At 42.9% G+C, this 19,408-nt stretch overlaps 1 protein-coding gene across 1 annotated transcript in view; it reads left to right on the top strand.

Moving 5' to 3' along the window:
- cacna2d3a (calcium channel, voltage-dependent, alpha 2/delta subunit 3a) overlaps positions 1-19,408 on the top strand; it is a 1,147,786-nt gene that overhangs the window by 767,577 nt on the left and 360,801 nt on the right. The window contains exons 14-15 of the mRNA XM_070894764.1: positions 10,998-11,069; positions 11,518-11,598. Coding sequence (XP_070750865.1) covers positions 10,998-11,069; positions 11,518-11,598 — 153 coding nt within the window. The remainder of the gene's footprint in view (positions 1-10,997; positions 11,070-11,517; positions 11,599-19,408) is intronic.

Raw genomic sequence — 19,408 nt, 5'->3', positions numbered from 1 at the left:
CCACTCCATTAATGTGCATCTCGTGTATGACGACATGCATCGCATCATGTCAGTCGATGCAAGACACCTTGGCAGCACCCATGATGCGTTTATCTTACGCAACGGCGTTATATCTGCCATGTTTGAGCAGCAGCCAGAAGGGCAGAGCTGGCAACTGGGAGACAAAGTGTACGGCCTCGCTACCTGGCTCATGACGCCCCTACGCGTAACACGGATGGAGCTGACCGTCAATGCAACATGTCGCACATTGCGACGCGCAGTATCATTGAGAGGACCATTGGCATATTGAAACAGCATTTCCGATGCCTGGACCATTCCGGAGGCTACTTGCTGTACTCCCCTGAGATTGTCGGTCAGTTCACTGTTGTGTGCTGCATGCTGCATAACTCAGCCATCATGAGGCAGCAGCACCTGATAGTGGAAGATGCAGGTAACGAGCAGGAGGAGGTGGTGGAGGAGGATGATGACGAGGATGAGGAAGCCATGTAAGTGCCTGAGGCCGGAGCACGACGGCGGAGGAGGGCGAGCCACCGTGCTCCTTTAACGATTGCTCGAGCCTTGCACCAGCAGCTCATCCGTGAACGCTTCACTGATGCCTGAGGGCTCTGTGACAACTATTCCACATGGACATGTTTACTGTTTGGAGCTGTTCCCTAATGTTGTGTTGCGTTAATGGAACATGATTCAGTTTTAATGTGAAATATATTTTATTCAAAAGTTTACAATGTACTTAACTTAACTTTAATAAAATTATTTTTGTGTCAAACTTTACTTTAATATCACTCTTTAAGATGATTTAAAAGCTTTAAGGTCATTTATAAACTTTTAAATTTACATAACTTACAAAAAACTTAATTTGAGAACAGTTACAACAGTAACAATAATAACAACAACAACAGCAACAACAGCAGCAGCAAAGAAAGGCTGCACCCATCTCTCATCCCCCTTAGTCTAAGACCGCCCACTGCGCTTGGCTTTGGACACACCACCACCCCTGCCCGTAGGTGGTGGCGCAGTGTTTTTGGGCTTGGTACCAAGCTTATTCCTTCTAACATCTCGGGTAATGCGCATTTCTTGATGGCGGCGGGGGAGGGGGGGCGGTGGTGGCAGTGGGGGTAAGCGGTGGGGGGGGGGGGGGGTCAGATGGTAATGTGGAAGGACCGGCTTGGGGCTCTTCAGAGGCTGGTGTGGGGATTGCAGTGGGAGTGTCGGTTGATTCTGTCAATGGGTGCGGAGTAGTCTGGGTGTGTTCCCTTACTGCAGTAGCTAACTCACACATGCCCTCCCTCATGCACCCTGACAGTGTCTCAGCAGACTGCAACAATCCCTCCCTAATGGCCACTGCCGTGCATTGCACTACCTCTGATATTCCCTCCCTCATGGCCAGTGATGTGGTTTGCGCTACCTCTGACATTCCCTCCCTCATGGCCACTATTCCCTCACTGAAGGTCCCGGCAAGTGTTGTTACTTCTCCCGACAGTCCCGCGACCTCATCACTCATCCCACTGATGGTGTCCAGGATTGATCGGGTAAGGTCAGTGCTCTCCGCACTCAATGACATCATCTGAACCACATCTGTTACATCCTGCATCTCAGGAGAGCGTGGTCGAGCTCTCCTTCCCCTCCTCACTCTGGGTGTGGCTCGCTGCATCCCACTGGGACCCGCAACCTCGGAAGGTGCGAAACCATGGAATGTCCCACCAACACTCAAACCACTAGTCATGGAAGGGGCTGGCACCTCCATGAGCGGCACCTCCTCCATATTCATTACAACAGGGGGAGCTTCATCCAGCTCCATCCCCTTCACCTCACCCCCATGTTCTTGGCCTGGAGGGTTGGATTGGAAGATGTTCTCCTCTTCAGGCTCATCCTCGTCTGAATTTTCTTCTGCATCGTCATGGTTGGCCTCAAGTTCTGCAAAAGATAACAGAACAGTCAAATGGTTAGCAGCAGCGGAGGGGGCAGGGTTGTGGCATGAGTAGGCTCTCACATCGCAGGCCAGGCAGCAGGCTGATTTGAAGGGCCACGATGAATTTGCAGGACTTATCCTCTCCCTCGAGTGTGGGCCCAGCTTGTGCAGTACTGATTGCTTTTCTCCAGGCAGGACCCATCAAAGCAGCGACCCTCTCTTCCAAGGGTGTCAGTGGATGCAAATCTGCCGGGCCTCCTCCTGTTCGAGTTCTTTCTCTTTTATTATGTGCCACCTTCCTCTGCAAAGATGAAAATGCAACTTATTAGAGAGGGTGTCTTTCTGCTGGGTGGGACATATACAGCTGGCCACATTTACAATTGCATTGAATAAATGAAAATATTACTTACACTAACTATTTGACCAAGGTCCTGCCATTTGTTTTTACACTGGCCTGCAGATCTCGTGGTGTTCACCATTACGCAGTAATCTTCTGCAACTTGGTTCCAGCGTTTCTTCATTTCTTTTGGCGGAACTTTTATGTGACCTGTGCTGGTGTCCAGCTCCTGCCATCTGTTCTCAATCACAGTAACTAGTGCCTCCACTTCTTCCAGCAAGACATTCTTGGTCCTTGTATTGCTCCAGCTGTGATTTTTCCAATGCTCTCACACAGCACTCCTCACACACACACACAACTCTTTAAAAATGGCCGATTGGCAAATCCGAGCTGTACTGAGCATGCACGTCCATTGGAACGATGTAAAAAATGTAACTTTTTTTTCCGCACATGCGCAGAAGGTGCGGCTTTGTTTTTTGGTGCAGACAGCAGGAGACTGGACACGCTGCCCGGCGCCAAATTCCAATTATACATCGGGAAAAGTTTGGCCAAATATTTCTGGCGCATTTCTGGCCTAGAAAACCCGGCGTAACTCTGGCAATACACCAGAAAATGGGCTTGGGAAAAATTGAGCCCTTGAAAAGGTGCATTCCAGCTTTAATGATGCCTCTGGCTAATCCGCTGGCAGTTGTGTGAAGTGGGCAGCTTTCCCGAATTGGGTAGGAAACCCACCTATCAGATGTTAATGGGGCATGTTAATTGAGTTAAAATACTTTGGGTCTGTTGTCTCGGGCAGCAGGTGAGTTTGAACTCATCCTGCTATCCACCTGCCCAAAATCCACCTGGAATTAAAATCAGGGCTTTAAATCTAAAAAACAAAAATGTGTTGCAACCGATAGCACAAAATTATAGTTAAATAAAAAATAGAGCAAAGAATAGAGAGGACAGGATGAAAAAAGGAACAAGAAGAACATGAGTACAAGGAAAGTGTTTAATTTATTGTAGTTTTTATGTAAAATTATTTAGGTGTAGTTTTGTGTTAATATTCTTCTTAGGTAGTCGCTCGGTGTCGAGGATAACTTGCAGGTGACTGATGAGTCAAATGCGGGACCTACAGTTTCTGTCACAGGTGGGGCAGACGGTGGTTGAAGGGATGAGTGGGTGGGATGCCTGGGTTGTCGTGCGCTCCTTCCGCTGTTTGCGCTTGGCTTCCGCGTGTTCCCGGCGAAGAGACTCGAGATGTTCGGTGCCTTCCCAGATGCATCTCCTCCACTTTGAGTGGTCTTGGGCCAGGCATTCCCAGGTGTCAGTGGGGATGTTGTACTTTTTCAAGGAGGGTTTTAGGGTGTTCTTGAAGCATAAAAGGAGTGGCGTGCGGCCCAGGGAGCAGCATGAAGGCATGCCACTACAAGTTATAGCGTGAGCTGGTGCAGGAGGGTGATGGCAGCGAAGAGTGACGTCAGCAAGGTCCAGGTCGGTGATTAGAGCGTGGCCAGATGAAGCAGGAATGGCGAGAGGGGTGAAGGAGCTGTGAGAGACTGTGGAGGGATGTGAGTTCGGGGCCAAGGGCCTAGGGGCAGCACAGGCCAGCCCACACTGCGATATGTGTGCTCACTAGGTCTGTGCAGCAGAGCAGGTCTCCAGTCGTCTTGGTTAACTCTTGCCACTGGACCAAGCCCATGTGGTGGCTGGTGTGCAACGGCCACCACACATTAAAAAAATCCACGCACAGGCATCTTCCACCCTTGAGGATGTAGTTCGGGTTCTTCATTCGAAACACCTGTGAACTCATCCTTTTTTTTGGCGTGGAAGCAAGTCATCCTCGTTTCGAGGGACTGCCTATGATGATGATGATGAAACATTTCCTCTGCCCACCTGGGACTTGCTTGCTGTGTCGGAGCTCTGAGTAGAGCACTTGTTTTGGGAGTCTAATGTCGGGCAAGCAGATGATGTGGCCTGTCCGTTGAACTGATCGAGCATGCTCAATGCTTCGTTGCTGGGGATGTTGGCCTGAGCTAGATCACTGATGTTGGTGTCTATCTTAATATTGCAGTAATATAACTATTCCTGATCTTAATATTTTAGCAGTGTTTTCCAGCTTTAAGGTGCAAAACTAGCCAATGCAGGAAGACAGGAGTTGCCCTGAAGCAACTGGCAGTGTAAGGGTTTAACGAAAGTAGTTGTATTTCTGCTTTGTTAATTGGTCTTGGTTTGATCTATACCTTGTCACAACCCTAAGTTAGCATGGCACTTATTACAAAAGCTCTAATCACAATAAAGTCAGGAAGTGGTATCCCACTCCAATGTGTTTTTTTTATTATATGTTCACGGGATGTTGGCGTCACTGGCAAGACCAGCATTTATTGCCCATCCCTAATTGCCCTTGAGAAGGTGGTGGTGAGCTGCCTTCTTGAGACGCTGATGTCCACGTGGTGATGGTACTCCCACAGTGCTGTTAGGGAGGGAATTCCAGCATTTTGACCCAGTGACGATGAAGGAGCGTCAATATATTTCCATCAGGATGGTGTGTAACTTGGAGGAGAACTTGGAGGTGATGGCGTTCCCATGCGTCTGCTGCCCTTGTCCTTCTAGGTGGTAGAGGTCGCGGGTTTGGGAAGTGCTGTTGAAGAAGCCTTGGCGAGTTGTTGCAGTGCATCTTGTAGATGGTACACACTGCATACACGGTGTAGGGAGTGACTATTTAAGGTGGTGGATGGGATGCCAATCAAGCGGGCTACTTTGTCCAAGGTGGTGTCGAGCTTCTTGAGTGTTGTTAGAGCTGCACTCATCCAGACAAGTGGAGCGTATTCCATCACCTCCTGACTTGTGGCTTGTAGATGGTGGAAAGGGTTTGGGGAGTCAGGAGATGAGACACTCGCCGCAGAATACCCAGCCTCTGACCTGCCTCTTGTAGCCACAGTATTTATGTGTCTGGTCCAGTTAAGTTTCTGGTCAATAGTGACCCCCAGGATGTTGATGCTGGGGGCTTTGGTGATGGTAATGCTGTTGAATATCAAGGGGCGGTGGTTGTTGGTGATAGTCATTGCCTGGCACTTGTCTGGCACGAATGTTACGTACGACTTATCAGCCAAAGCCTGAATGTCGTTGAGGTCTTGCTGCATGCGGGCATGGATTGCTTCATTATCTGAGGAGTAAAGTACTTCATACTATTTATGATTGTTTCTTTGGGGCAGATTAGTTGTGAATTTGTATAAATATGAATTTGCAGCAAAGGTACAAAGATTAATAAAGAAGGTCCAGTGACATTGGTCCAGGGTAACCGTTGAAGATATGTAATCTGTATGGTGTCTCTGATATGGGCAAAGCTCTTTGCAAATGATTCCCCAGTTTGTCCATTTTGACAGAGATTGTATCCTTTACCTGGGTGTCACAACATTCATGAGAGAACAATGTCCTGTGCTGTTCCCCCAACGCCTTGCAATTCCCTTGTGTATGGCCATGAAAATAGTATTTTGTTCAATGGTACCCTTCTTTCAATAAATCCTTTCCAGAGGACTGTACTGATATTGGAAGAGGATTGTTGAACAATTTATGACAACTACTGCCTGATGGTGTCAAAAGATGAAAAATGCCTTCAGCTCCAGCAGTAACTGCCATGTGAAGGTAGGCCCAGTTAGATACCAATCCCTGTTTATACAATTGGCAAATGATGTGGGCTTGCAGCCTGGCCAATTCTATCTTTGTTCTCTCTTGCCGGAAGAGCTGTAAGCTCCACAACCCCCCCCCCCCCCCCCACCCGCACCCCACCCACCCACCCCACAACAGCAAGCTGTCTATGCACCCGGCACTCAAGCATAATGCAGTGCTGAGTGATCATGGCAACAACCCTGCATCCAAAGCAACACCGCTGAGGAAAACAAAACCAGACTTTTTTGATGAGCAGCCGACCACCTCCCTTTTAATTTCACACTGCTAGCGGCCGGCCGCCCAGTACACGTCCCCTGAAGCTGTCGCTGTCATCGCCCGGTGCAGCTTCATGGAGCAATACTCAAGTTAGGGTGACAGGGCATTGCGCACAGTGATGACATCATGATCTCTGGCGCAGGAGATCGGGGCTCAACGCCATAGCGCCGCTACTTAACTCCCGCCAAATTTAGTGGGAATCGTTAGCGGCGCCAAGCCCGGTTGCAAAGTTGTTTGCGCCACGTTAGCGCTAATGGAAGGTACAAATGACCCCAATCTGTGTATGAAGTGGCTATCCTTAAAATATAGTTAGCTCATTGTTTCATTCATTCATAATTATGTCCCAGTTTTCTTTTGCTCTGGTTTGGCCAATATAAATTCTCCACATCCACTGCAGCTATTTTCTTTATATAGTTTTAAAATCTGTAAAATATGTCTTTACATTGCATCCATATATCTTTAACAAAATGTTAATGATAGCTAAATTGTCAGAGCATCGTGTTTCGCTACACAGGTTTTAACATTGATGGGAAGATTCCCTCTGACCACTAGGCATTCCTGATATTGGGCCCGAACTTGGTCAATGCTAAGGCCCGTCCAAGTGCCACCCAAAGGACCAGCGAGAGACCTGTGGTACTTTGGCAGGGAGATTCCTCCAAAAGATCTGCAAAGACTGCCCAGCGGCAAAAGACCGACTTACGCCGTGAATCTGGGCAGCACCGGGTGGGAGCTCCCAATCTCGATGGCAAATGCAATTCTCGCCAAAGTGCCGCCGAGTATTGATGCGGGCCCAGGGAACGGGGAACAGATAAAAATAAAAATTTGCCAGGAAAAAAAAAATCACTGGAAAACCTTCAGGGGACCCCATCCGCATGAATCACTGCAAAAAAAAATAAAAGAAGTTTACAAACGTTTTTTTTGCAGGTCTTCATACTTACCATCGGGGTTAGACCTGCTTCCATGCAGCAGTCCTTCCCCCTGCTGCCGCCGACTCCCGCCCAGAGGAATCTGCCAGCTCGGCGGACGGGAGGACACTTACGGCCTTGCGCGCTAATGGCCGTCAGCGGGCAGGTCCCAGTGGTCCTCCCCTCCCGCTGGCTGGAAGCCCAGTGGAAAATGGCACCAAGGAGAGACCGCCCAAAAAACTCGACGGCAGCCAGTGGCAGCGGGTGGTAAGGCCACCATGTTCGGGCCCTTGATAAACATACCAGGAAGATTTTTAAGCAGAATTGTAAATGTCTTCTAAAAGCTCACATTTAGGAATTCACTACAAATAGCAATTAGAGGAAATTGTCCTGCTGTGTTTAACATATTGCACAGCAGCCAAAGGAAATCTTCCCATAAACTCCAGAATTATTTGTGAAATTCTAGTAAATAAATAGTACAATTTGATACAAATTCAATGCTTACTGAAGAGCTTTGTCATTATGGCAGAGTATTTGACAAATTAATGCAGTGATGTCAATTTTACATACTTTCCTTATGATGAGAATGGTGCATGGCTTTTCTGGCTTCTCTCTGTTCCGAAACAAGTACAAAAAAAGTGGTACCCACCTTTTCACGAAGACAATGGCCCTTTAAAACGCACTGTGGCTTGATGAGTCGCCATTATGCAAGAGCTGGATATTCAGTTTGTAGTAAAACCAATCCAGCCCATTAATTTAACCCATCCGGTGCAGAATTTTCTGTGCAGCTTTCAAGATATGCATGTTGCCTTGAAATTACATTATTCCTTTATCTGCTGTACATTTTACAGTATTTTACAGCAGAATTGGAAGAATTTATGGAATAGAGTGCAATTAGGGATGGGCAATACATGCTTATCCTTGCTGGCAAAGTTCACATCCTGTGAATGAATAAAAAACATTTTTTCATTATTTTCTGGATAAACTGACTAATTGTAAATGTGTTAGATTTTACTTTTGTTGCAAAATACTGCTAGTTTTCAAAGAATTGATCCTTAATGCATGGACATCCTTTGAAGCGCTCAAAATATGCATTTTTTTCATTCTAACATTTAAAAAGAATCAGTCTCTAAGATTAAACACTGAATTGTTATAAATGTAATTATGTAATGTTACCAGAACAAACTCCATTCTTTTCTAAATCCTATGATCTGTATTATTAAACTGAATATTTATAAACATAATAATTGTACATTGGTAAGATGAAAGAAAATGCTCTTCTTTAACTGTACTGTTTACATAAATTTAACAGCCATAATTATGTTATGCATTTTACCGTGATGCAAAAACACGTGTGCAACCTTCAAAGAGTTAAGCTGCAGTCTTCTACTTTCACTTTCTCAGTGTAAACAGCTGCTTTAAGGCTCTACTTACTGATGCTGATTATTTGCCTGTTTCCCTTTCACACGCATTGTTACATGAGCAGGCCCAAGGCTTGGACCATCTGCTCCATGTACTTATCAAACGTCCAGTTTCCAGTGAGTGTCAGTACTGCAGATTGAATGTGGATTAAAATGCTGCACATATTCTTTGATCATGGCGACTGTTAGAAATAATGTATCACTTTATCAATTTACTTATTGAACTATGAAACTTTATTTATTTTCTAGTAAAATACAGCAAGTGCATATCGGGTAATCAAAGGCACATTTAGAACCTCTTTGTTCGCACACATTTAGAGCTGAATGACATTTTTCTTACAGATGTCACTAATTGTGAGGTATCAACTCTTGATTCAAGATTCAATCAAATATTTCCATTTGTTTCGTTTGAATTCATTTCGTAGTTAATTCAGTTAAGCTGTCATTATTTCGACTTAATTATTTGAATAATAATTGGACTATTAACTAGACTTCATAAAACTAAACACTCCTGGCAATAAATAGTTTTATATATGCAGTTTTTAACCCTTAGTGAATTTGCAAATTAACCATTATTATTTTCTTTAAAATTTAAAACATACAATTTATGAATTACATTTTATTACCTAAATCCAATAACAGGAGCATAGGCAAGATGGAATACATACTGGTTGTACTTGATTTTCAGTCAGTATTTAAACTATTATCATTTCCACTTTTAGATGTGCAACTTCTGCTGGACGAGAATCAATTTCATTTTCAGCAGTCTTTTTTTCCAAAATGACAATTAGCCTTACTTGACAACACGCCGTCAATTTAAAAAGCTGTACATACTGTTTATGCTTTATTTGGCAGTAGGCTGAAAAGGAGCTATTGAGGTCCTTTGCTCCTTTGACTGAAGCTTTCTAATTTTACAACTGCATAGTTTAAAATTGCTTTGCTTGGTAGGAGGTGAGCAGATTGATAACACCATGGTGCCTCTACTAGCTGGAATTTGAAATGATAGAATACAAGATTCAGGTAGATATAAACAACATTGATTATTTTGTACACTAAATATTCAAGATACAAAATATAGTGAGTTGTTTATAAAATGGATTTATATAAACTCTGTGGACATTTCTTGTTAAATATAGGTCAAATGTGGGTAGCAGCGCTAGTTTAACATATCAAATTGTTGACATTACACAAGATTTATTATGGCAAACACTGAATAAATTATGTAGAAATGCGTGGAATTTTGGTTTAGTATTCAGTATTCTATAAAAGTGGATTATGATGTCAAAGGTACAATACCAATTTCACAATTTTACTACAATTATGAGGACCCTTGTGTAAAACAGTAATTTAATATATACAGAAGGCAAAATATGGTCATCTAGTGAATGGTTAAGATTATTTGATAACATTTTGAAAATAGAAAGCATACCATTTTGAAACATGAAAAATGCAAGTCATTGGAATTTCTTTATCTGCTTCTTTTCTCTTCATTCAGACCCTCCGTCACAAGCACTGCATTATCAATGCAGCATACTTCTTCACATATTCCAGCTGAACTACAGTACTATATAGTCATGGATAAGATTAGCATGTGGTAGTCTTTACTAATTTTATAAGTGTAACTTCTAAATGGAAAGCACCTGTATTTTAAAAAATAACCTGCTGTTCTGTGACATTCATGGTTTATATTGGCTTCCTGCTGCACAAAAGACTGCATTTGGCATCCTAGAAATGCAGTAGGAATTATCTTGACATTATTTGGGTTTTTACAATGTTTTAGGAATTTTGTCTAAAAATGTCATTTTGTTATCTGTACCAATAATAATAGATTATTTAATTAAACAAGCATTGTATTTAAATATTGACTAACTGAAAAGTGATCATTGCCTTTTTTTCTGCCATTTTCTCCTCACTGCTTTGATGCTATCTCTCATTTTGTTACCTGAATCCTTTATTGTATTGTCTCTGGTATAATCTTGAGCATTATTGGAATTTTTATGACGACACTTAGAGGACATAGAATGGGTACCTATATCCAAGAATTAGAAGCATACAGTAGCCACCAAACAGTATGTTTCTATTGCCATTAAACTGAGTGACATCTATTCTGCTTCTATTGATGCACATATTCAGTATAAAATTATTTCTATTACTAAAAGAGACTAAACTACCAGTAAATGGAAAAGAAGTAATGTAATTATCACATCACTTAAAACAATAATACTTCACAATTATGGTAATGTTCAGAATGAAATTAACCTCATGGCTGATAAAGCCTCCGTTTCACAGCTGGAAATGTGATAGAAATTAAACTTCAGCGCATGGGAATTAATAATATTTCTGCAGTGTTCTGATCTGTTGAAAAAGGCAAATAATATCGAAAACTGCTACTTTGAAAGCAAGACTAGTTTATGTTATCAGTCAAAGATATGGGAAGTGTGGCTTTAATCTTTTACAATACAATCTCATGTTTTCTCTTAATTGTATTTTTCATCCTTTAGCTTGCTGCCGGTTCTGATCGAGTTCTGATGACTACTATTGCAATGCCTGTGTTTAGCAAGAAAAATGAGACAGTGAGTATGCCTTGAATTTACTATATATATATATAAAATTCAGTTATTAATCTTATAACTAATTTGTAATTGACATTAAGTGCAGAAAATATTAGCCTAGTATTAAAGTTGTTTTTGGGGAAGGAAGGCACAATGGTCAAATGTAATCTTTTAGTTTTTGTAATACTGTGTGGAGACGCTGGGAAAAATCAGGCTGCTTTCATATACATCCTGGCATCAGCTCAGAATGTCATTGTAGGAGGTGTAGAAGCAGGTCATCTCTAGCTGTCTTGTGGCTTGTTGAGATGAGAAGGAGAAAAGGAGGGTGGGGAGGTTATTGGAGATTATACAGAAAGTTTAATTAATTGAATTACAGTAATAAAAACATAAAATATTTATAAATTGTTGGCCAACAATGAGACTCTTTCCATGGGAAGTAATTGGATTGGTTGTTTTCATACTTTGATAGCGCACACAAGGTATTCTCCTGGGTGTGGTCGGCACAGACGTTCCAGTAAAAGAACTTCTGAAGGTTATTCCAAAGTATAAGGTAAGCCCACATATCGACCTTTTTTTGACATTTATGTACAAGTTAGCTCGATCACAAAGAAATTATAAACACATCAGGACAGAATTTCCACGGGGGTTCACCAATCTCCCGCCTTCATTCGGCAGAAACCCTGGAGAATCAGTGCAAGTGGCCATTTACAATTTCTGATGATCGCCCTGATTACAGCTGATGATTGGAAGAAACCTCACAGACGATTTTATTTTGAAGTATTCTAACCATGTTACTCTAGAGACGATTAACAAATGTTAATGTCAAAAATCCATATGGGAAGGAAACAAATGTATTGCAGCTAAGCAACATTCAAAGAGATCTAGATCAATAGGCAAAGGCAAATGAATGATTGATGCATTATAATGTAGGTAAATGTAAGATGATGCATAACAAAACAGAAAACACAACGACAAATGATATTTATATAGTTGCTGCTGGAATCACACTGACCTTCATTTTAACTGCATGTTTGGTGGCAGAAGCACATGCCAGAAGCAGGCGGGGCCCTGATAAATTTATCGTATATTGTAATAAGGTGCCAATTGGATTTTAGCTCGGGCTGGAGCAGGGAAGCTGCCATGGCTTTCTGGCCAAGTGAAAGCAGGTCAGCAGCTGTCGGGAGGGCGAAGAAAATCAAAATCTTTCCGCCGAGGTAAATCAAAATCTTTCCTTTGTGAGTCCAGGAGCAGCAGGGATACCCCTCTGGACCTGAAGAGGAAAGTCGCTGTTTCCCTTGCCCTGGAATCCTCTCCACTCTCGCGAAACCATCCCGAAAGCCCCTCCCCGCGACTTACCTTCTTGCCAGCGAGCCTTCATGCGGCGACGGTTGGCGGACTCTGGTCGTCTGAGCTTCCAATCCCACCCGCTGGGCAGCTGTCACCTTCTGCCTGTTTTGGTAGGGCAGCTGACCGGCAGTATGCCGAAATAACCAGGCAATAGAATACCCCAGGCCTGAAATCTCTGCCTGCGAGTATGTTTCACACTCGCCCTATCTCCACCCACACAAAACCTGCTGGGACCTAAAATTAACCCCTAAGTGCCCACTTTTGTTTGTGCTATTAGAGATAGCCCTCGGCATAATTAAAGTTTGAAATTTTAGATGATGCTGTTTTGGTATGCCCTTGCAAAGTTAAATTATTGGCAGGTGGGTTGATTACCTCTAGCACAGGCAAATCCAGAAACTCTAACTGAAATTACATATTTCAAAATATAAAGTTCTGAATGCTGTGAAAATGTTTTGTTCCATTAGAGTCAAGTGTGTTTTCTTTTCCAGTCCTTTAATAACTGAAATTGGATCGTTTAGTACCGTGATGTTCACCATCACAAAGCTATGGCTGCAAAAGCATTCTCAGGCTACAGCCCTTGCAATGGCTTTTGATAGTGGAATAATTGCAGGAGCAATTGGACAGCCACAACCTATAATATTATGCTAGTTCTATTTTTACAATAGCCAAGTGCAAAATCTATGTATGTCTGAAAAATAAAACTTTAGACATTTACAATAAGGGTTCTCTCTACTACAATGTATGGCATAAAAAGAATATAGCGTTGCCAAATAAACAATGCCTCAGTGTTTAAATACATTGCTTCAATAACTGATTGAAGACAGTTTATTATGTATATCTTAGATTTCAAAAATTAAGGTATACAATGTATAATTAAAAGGTATTTTATAATGAAATACAGTGTGGACTTGTGACCTTTATTAATCACGAGGACATTAAGAACTACTCCATAATCCCTGCAATTGGTTTACTTTGCTTCCCAGTGACATATATCCTGTGTCAGAAAGGATACTTTCATTGGTTGATTTAATGATACTGCATTGGGGCTGCATTTGCGGCCCCTACGGGCACATACAAGATGCGCACGCACCTGTAGGGGCCCCGCAAGTGCCGGGCTTAGGCATGCACTGCGCATGCGCTGAAACCCGGAACTTGTGATCTGTCAAAAATACTCTTAACAGATCACACGCATCTGAAAGAAAAGGGCCTCCACGGGCGAAGAGTTGGGCCATTTGACTAACTTATGCCCAGCGAATGCCCTTGAAATTCTTACACCTGGTAAAATCAGGCGTAAGGCCTGCTTTTACCAACTTAAGAGTTTAAAAAAAAGAAAAAGAAAATGTTATCATTCATTTATACATTAAAAACCCTGTCCATTAAGGTAAGTTTATTTTTAGCCCCGATAAAACATTTAGGGCCTGATATTGGTGGCCTTACGCCTGCTGCCGCTGAGTTTTGCCTCCAGCTTCCTCTCTCTCCCAGTTTCCACTTGGGCTGGAGCAGGAGGGAGGGAGTACCGCCAGGAACCGCCCACTGACGTCCTCTGGCAGTCAAGTAGCGCAAGTGGCCTCCCGCCCGCTGAGATGCTAGATTAGTCTGGGCGGGAGTCGGTGCCAGCAGGGGGAAGGACTGCTGCATGGAGGCAGGTCTAATCCCGATGGTAGATATGAAGAATGAAAAAAAAAATGTTAGTGAACATACTTAAAGTTAGTGAACATATTTAAATTCTTTATTAAGATGGAGAGTGACACTGTTAATTCAGAAATTAGGGTCCTGAACTTAAGGAAAGGTAACTTCGACGATATGAGGCGTGAATTGGCTAGAATAGACTGGCAAAGGATACTGAAAGAGTTGACGGTAGATAAGCAATGGCAAACATTTAAAGATCACATGGATGAACTTCAGCAATTGTACATCCCTGTCTGGACTAAAAATAAAACGGGGAAGGTGGCTCACCATGGCTAACAAGGGAAATTAAGGATAGTGTTAAAGCCAAGGAAGAGGCCTATAAATTGGCTAGAAAAAGCAACAAACCTGAGGACTGGGAGAAATTTAGAATTCACAGAGGAAGACTAAGGGTTTAATTAAGAGGGGGAAAATAGAGTACGAGAGGAAGCTTGCAGGGAACATAAAAACTGACTGCAAAAGTTTCTATAAATATGTGAAGAGAAAAAGATTTAATGAAGACAAACGTAGGTCCCTTGCAGTCGGATTCAGGTGAATTTATAATGGGGAATAAAGAAATGGCAGACCAATTGAACAAATACTTCGGTTCTGTCTTCACAAAGGAAGACACAAATAACCTTCCGATTGTACTAGGGGACAGTAGGTCTAGTGAGAAGGAGGAACTGAAGGATATCCTTATTAGGTGGGAAATTGTGTTAGGGAAATTGGTGGGATTGAAGGCCGATAAATTCCCGGGACCTGATAGTCTGCATCCCGGAGTATTTAAGGAAGTGGCTCTAGAAATAGTGGATGCATTGGTAATAATTTTCCAACAGTCAATCGACTCTGGATCAGTTCCTATGGACTGGAGGGTAGCTAATGTAACACAACTTTTTAAAAAAGGAGGGAGAGAGAAAACGGGTAATTATAGACCGGTTAGCCTGACATCAACAGTGGGGAAAATGTTGGAATCAATCATTAAGGATGAAATAGCAGCGCATTTGGAAAGCAGTAACAGGATCGGACCAAGTCAGCATGGATTTATGAAAGGGAAATCATGCTTGACGAATCTTCTGGAATTTGTTGAGGATGTAACTAGCAGAGTGGACAAGGGAGAACCAGTGGATGTGGTGTATTTGGACTTTCAAAAGGCTTTTGACAAGGTCCCGCACAAGAGATTGGTGTGCAAAATCAAAGCGCATGGTATTGGGGGTAATGTACTGACATGGATAGAGAACTGGTTGGCAGACAGGAAGCAGAGAGTTTTCAGAATGGCAGGCAGTAACTAGTGGAGTGCCGCAGGGCTCAGTGCTGGGACCCCAGCTCTTTACAATATACATTAACGATTTAGATGAAGGAATTGAGTGTAATATCTCCAAGTTTGCAGATGACACTAAGCTGGGTGGCGGTGTGAGCTGTGAGGAGGACGCTAAGAGGCTGCAGGATGACTTGGACAGGTTAGGTGAGTGGGCAAATGCATGGCAGATGCAGTATAATGTGGATAAATGTGAGGTTATCCATTAAGGGGGCAGAAATACGAAGGCAGACTATTATCTGGATGGCATCAGATTAGGAAAAGGGGAGGTGCAACGAGACCTGGGTGTCATGGTTCATCAGTCATTGAAAGTTGGCATGCAAGTACATGCAGGCGATGAAGAAGGCAAATGGTATGTTGGCCTTCATAGCTAGGGGATTTGAGTATAGGAGCAGGGAGGTCTTACTGCAGTTGTACAGGGCCTTAGTTAGGCCTCACCTGGAATATTGTGTGCAGTTTTGGTATCCTAATTTGAGGAAGGACATTCTTGCTATTGAGGGAGTGCAGCGAAGGTTCACCAGACTGATTCCTGGGATGGCTGGACTGTCATATGAGGAGAGACTGGATCGACTGGGCCTGTATTCACTGGAGTTTAGAAGGATGAGAGGGGATCTCATAGAAACGTATAAGATTCTGACGGGACTGGACAGGTTAGATGCGGGAAGAATGTTCCCGATGTTGGGTAAGTCCAGAACCAGGGGACACACTCTTAGGATAAGGGGTAGGCCATTTAGGACTGAGATGAGGAGAAACTTCTTCACTCAGAGAGTTGTCAACCTGTGGAATTCCCTGCCGCAGAGAGTTGTTGATGCCATTTCATTGGATATATTCAAGAGGGAATTAGATATGGCCCTTACGGCTAAGGGGATCAAGGGGTATGGGGAGGAAGCAGGAAAGGGGCACTGAGGGAATGATCAGCCATGATCTTATTGAATGGTGGTGCAGGCTCGAAGGGCCGAATGGCCTACTCCTGCACCTATTTTCTATGTTTCCATGTTTCTATGTTTTATTTTCACATCGACTTACCTGGTTGGGGTCCCCTGAAAGTGTTCCGTTGTTTTTTTTTTGTAATGCTTTTTATTTTCAGCTCTTCCACCCTCCCTGGGCCCGACTCCATCCTTGGCGGCACTTGGGTGCCAAGATCCTTTTCCGCCAAGATTGAGAGCTCCCGCCCGCTGCCGCCCAAATTGACGGCATAAGCCGTTATTTTGCCACCGGTTGGTACCGCCACCTTTTTTTAGAGGAATCTTCCTGGCAAAGTACCGCCCGGTCTCTCGGCGGCCATCGGCGGTACTTTGGGTAGAACTTGGGCGGGCCTTGGCCTTCATCAATTTCGGGCCTATAGGCCCTGAAATCCCTGTCCTGTGCTTTCCGCGGGCGCTCGCCAGAAAATAGCTAAAAGGATCCACACCTACCTTTTCCTGCTGCACCCACCCGAGATCCCCGCCCTGAGGCCTCCTCTCCCTGCGCATCAGAACACGTACATGTCTGGACAGACGTAGAGCTGGACTGGAATCACATGGCACTGGGCAGCCAATCCAGGTAAAGTATTTTCTCATTCATAATAATGGGAACTCCGTAAGTAGGAGTTCTCAATATTATGATTGAGAAACACGTCTCCCAACACCAAAACACCAATAAATAATAGAAAAGAAACATCACATATTTAACATTGGGGCTGAAATTGCGGTCGGAGGCTTCCTGCGGCCAATTGCCTTCGACCCGAAACATTTCTACGAATTTACCTGATGGTCCAGGAGGAGCCTGCGATTCCGGTGGGGAGGCCTTCTCTTCCCCCGCTGCGAAGCGTGCTCCCATCCTCCAGGTTCCCACGCAGAAAATGCAGTCGCATGTGACTGCTCAGCCAATCAGGTACAGTATTCCACAGCTTTCTCATTAATAGCAATGAGAACGCCGTATCTACGAGTTCTCGTTGCTATTAATGAGAAAAAAAACAAACACACTAAAACATATAATAAAAAATAAAAAATACATCTCACATAATTAAAATTAAAGTTAATAAATATCTTCGAGAAAAAATGTTTTTCCGAGTTTTTAAAAAGTTTTTTTAATTATGGTTAAAAATAAATGTAACGTAGTGGACAGGGTTTTTAAAAATAATATGCGTTTTTTAAATGTAATTAAATTATATTTTTGTATGTTTTTAAACTCTTACATCTGTAAAAGTAGGCTATGCGCTTGCTTTTATCAGGCGCAAGAATTTTGAGTACATTTGCTGGGCAAGATATGGGTAAATACCGCAATCTTGCCCTTGCAAATGTCCTCACTCCAGATATGCGATGGATTTGTCAAGCTCCAGCTTGACAGATTGGAAAAGCAGATTTTCAGCGCATGTCTTTTGTGATGCCTTCCCGGGTCCGTATACACAGTACGGATCCAGGGAGGCTGGGATTTCCATGCCAATAATTTAAATTAAATTAAATGACTGAGAAAAAATATATATTTTTCTGATTTTAAAAAAAAAAAAAGTTTTTTTAATTATGGTTTAAAATAAACTTACCTTAGGGTTTTAAACATTAAAATGTGTTTTTCAAATTTTATTTTTATGTTTTTGTATGTTTTAAAACTCTTACGTTGGTAAAAGCAGGCTACCAGGCGCAAGAGTTTTCAGGACATTCGCTGGGCAAGAGATGGGCAAAAACCATAATCTTGTCCATGCGAATGTCCTGGCTGTGGGGATATGGAGGATCTGTCAAACCAGAGTTTGACAGATCAGAAAAGCTGGTTTTCAGCGCATGCGCATTGCGCACCAAAAAACGGCCTTTGCGATGCCTTCCCGGGTCCGTACACACTCCGTGCACACTCCGTACACACTCCGTGCAGACCCGGGGAGGCAAGGATTTCAGGGCCATAATTCTTTTTCAAAAAATTAAATTTTTAGTTAAAATATTTAATTAAATGGCATTTTAATTAATTTTAAATATGTAATTTATTTACATTCATTTCATGTGTTTGTGTATTTTTTAAGTAATCTCCATTCATACTTGTGGGAGTTCCATACAAATGAAACTCCCCAAAAGTATGAATGGGGATTCCCTTCTTTTGGTATAACTTGTACTTGAGATGGTATTTTGAACTCTGAATTTTTATCACTTCAATCTTAGCATCTTCTAGTTACTGCATACATAATTGCAACCAAATTTTGAATTTAAGACAAACTTGGCATACATTTGAAGCATTTGGTCTCACTTGACATTAACTGAAAAAGTGTAAGGATGCCTGCTAACACTTTGGCAGATGGAGTATAATGTTGGAAAGTGTGAGGTCATGCACTTTCGCAGAAAAAAATCAAAGAGCAAGTTATTATTTAAATAGAGAAAGATTGCAAAGTGCCACAGTACAGCAGGACCTAGGGGTACATGTGCATGAAACACTAAAGGATAGTATGCAGGTACAGCAAGTGATCAGGAAGGCCAATGGTGTCTTGGGCTTTATTGCAAAGGGGATGAAGTATAAAAGCAGGGAAATCTTGCTACGGCTATATAAGGTATTGGTGAGGCCACACCTGGAGTATTGCGTGCAGTTTTGGTTTCCATATTTACAAAAGGATATACTTGCTTTGGAGGCAGTTCAAAGAAGTTCACTAGGTTGATTCTGGGAATGAGGGGGTTGACCTATGAGGAAAGGTTGAGTAGGTTGGGCCTCTACTCATCGGAATTCAGAAGAATGAGAGGTGATCTTATCGAAACGTATAAAATTATGAGGAGGCTTGACAAGGTGGATGCAGAGAGGATGTTTCCACTGATGTGGGAGACTAGAACTAGAGGGCATGATCTTAGAATAAGGGACCACCCTTTTAAAAGAGAGATGAGGAGAAATTTCTTCTCTCAGAGGGTTGTGAATCTGTGGAATTCGCTGCCTCAGAGAGCTGTGGAAGCTGGGACATTGAATAAATTTAAACGATAAGGGAATAAGGGGTTATGGGGAGCGGGCAGGGAAGTGGAGCTGAGTCCATGATCAGATCAGTCATGATCTTATTAAATGGTGGAGCAGGCTTGAGTGGCCGTATGGC

The sequence above is a fragment of the Pristiophorus japonicus genome, chromosome 12, assembly GCF_044704955.1.
Source record: "Pristiophorus japonicus isolate sPriJap1 chromosome 12, sPriJap1.hap1, whole genome shotgun sequence".
NCBI lineage: Eukaryota > Metazoa > Chordata > Chondrichthyes > Pristiophoridae > Pristiophorus > Pristiophorus japonicus.
The sequence above is the reverse complement of the archived record's forward strand: the minus strand, read 5'-3'. Positions and strand labels throughout refer to the sequence as shown.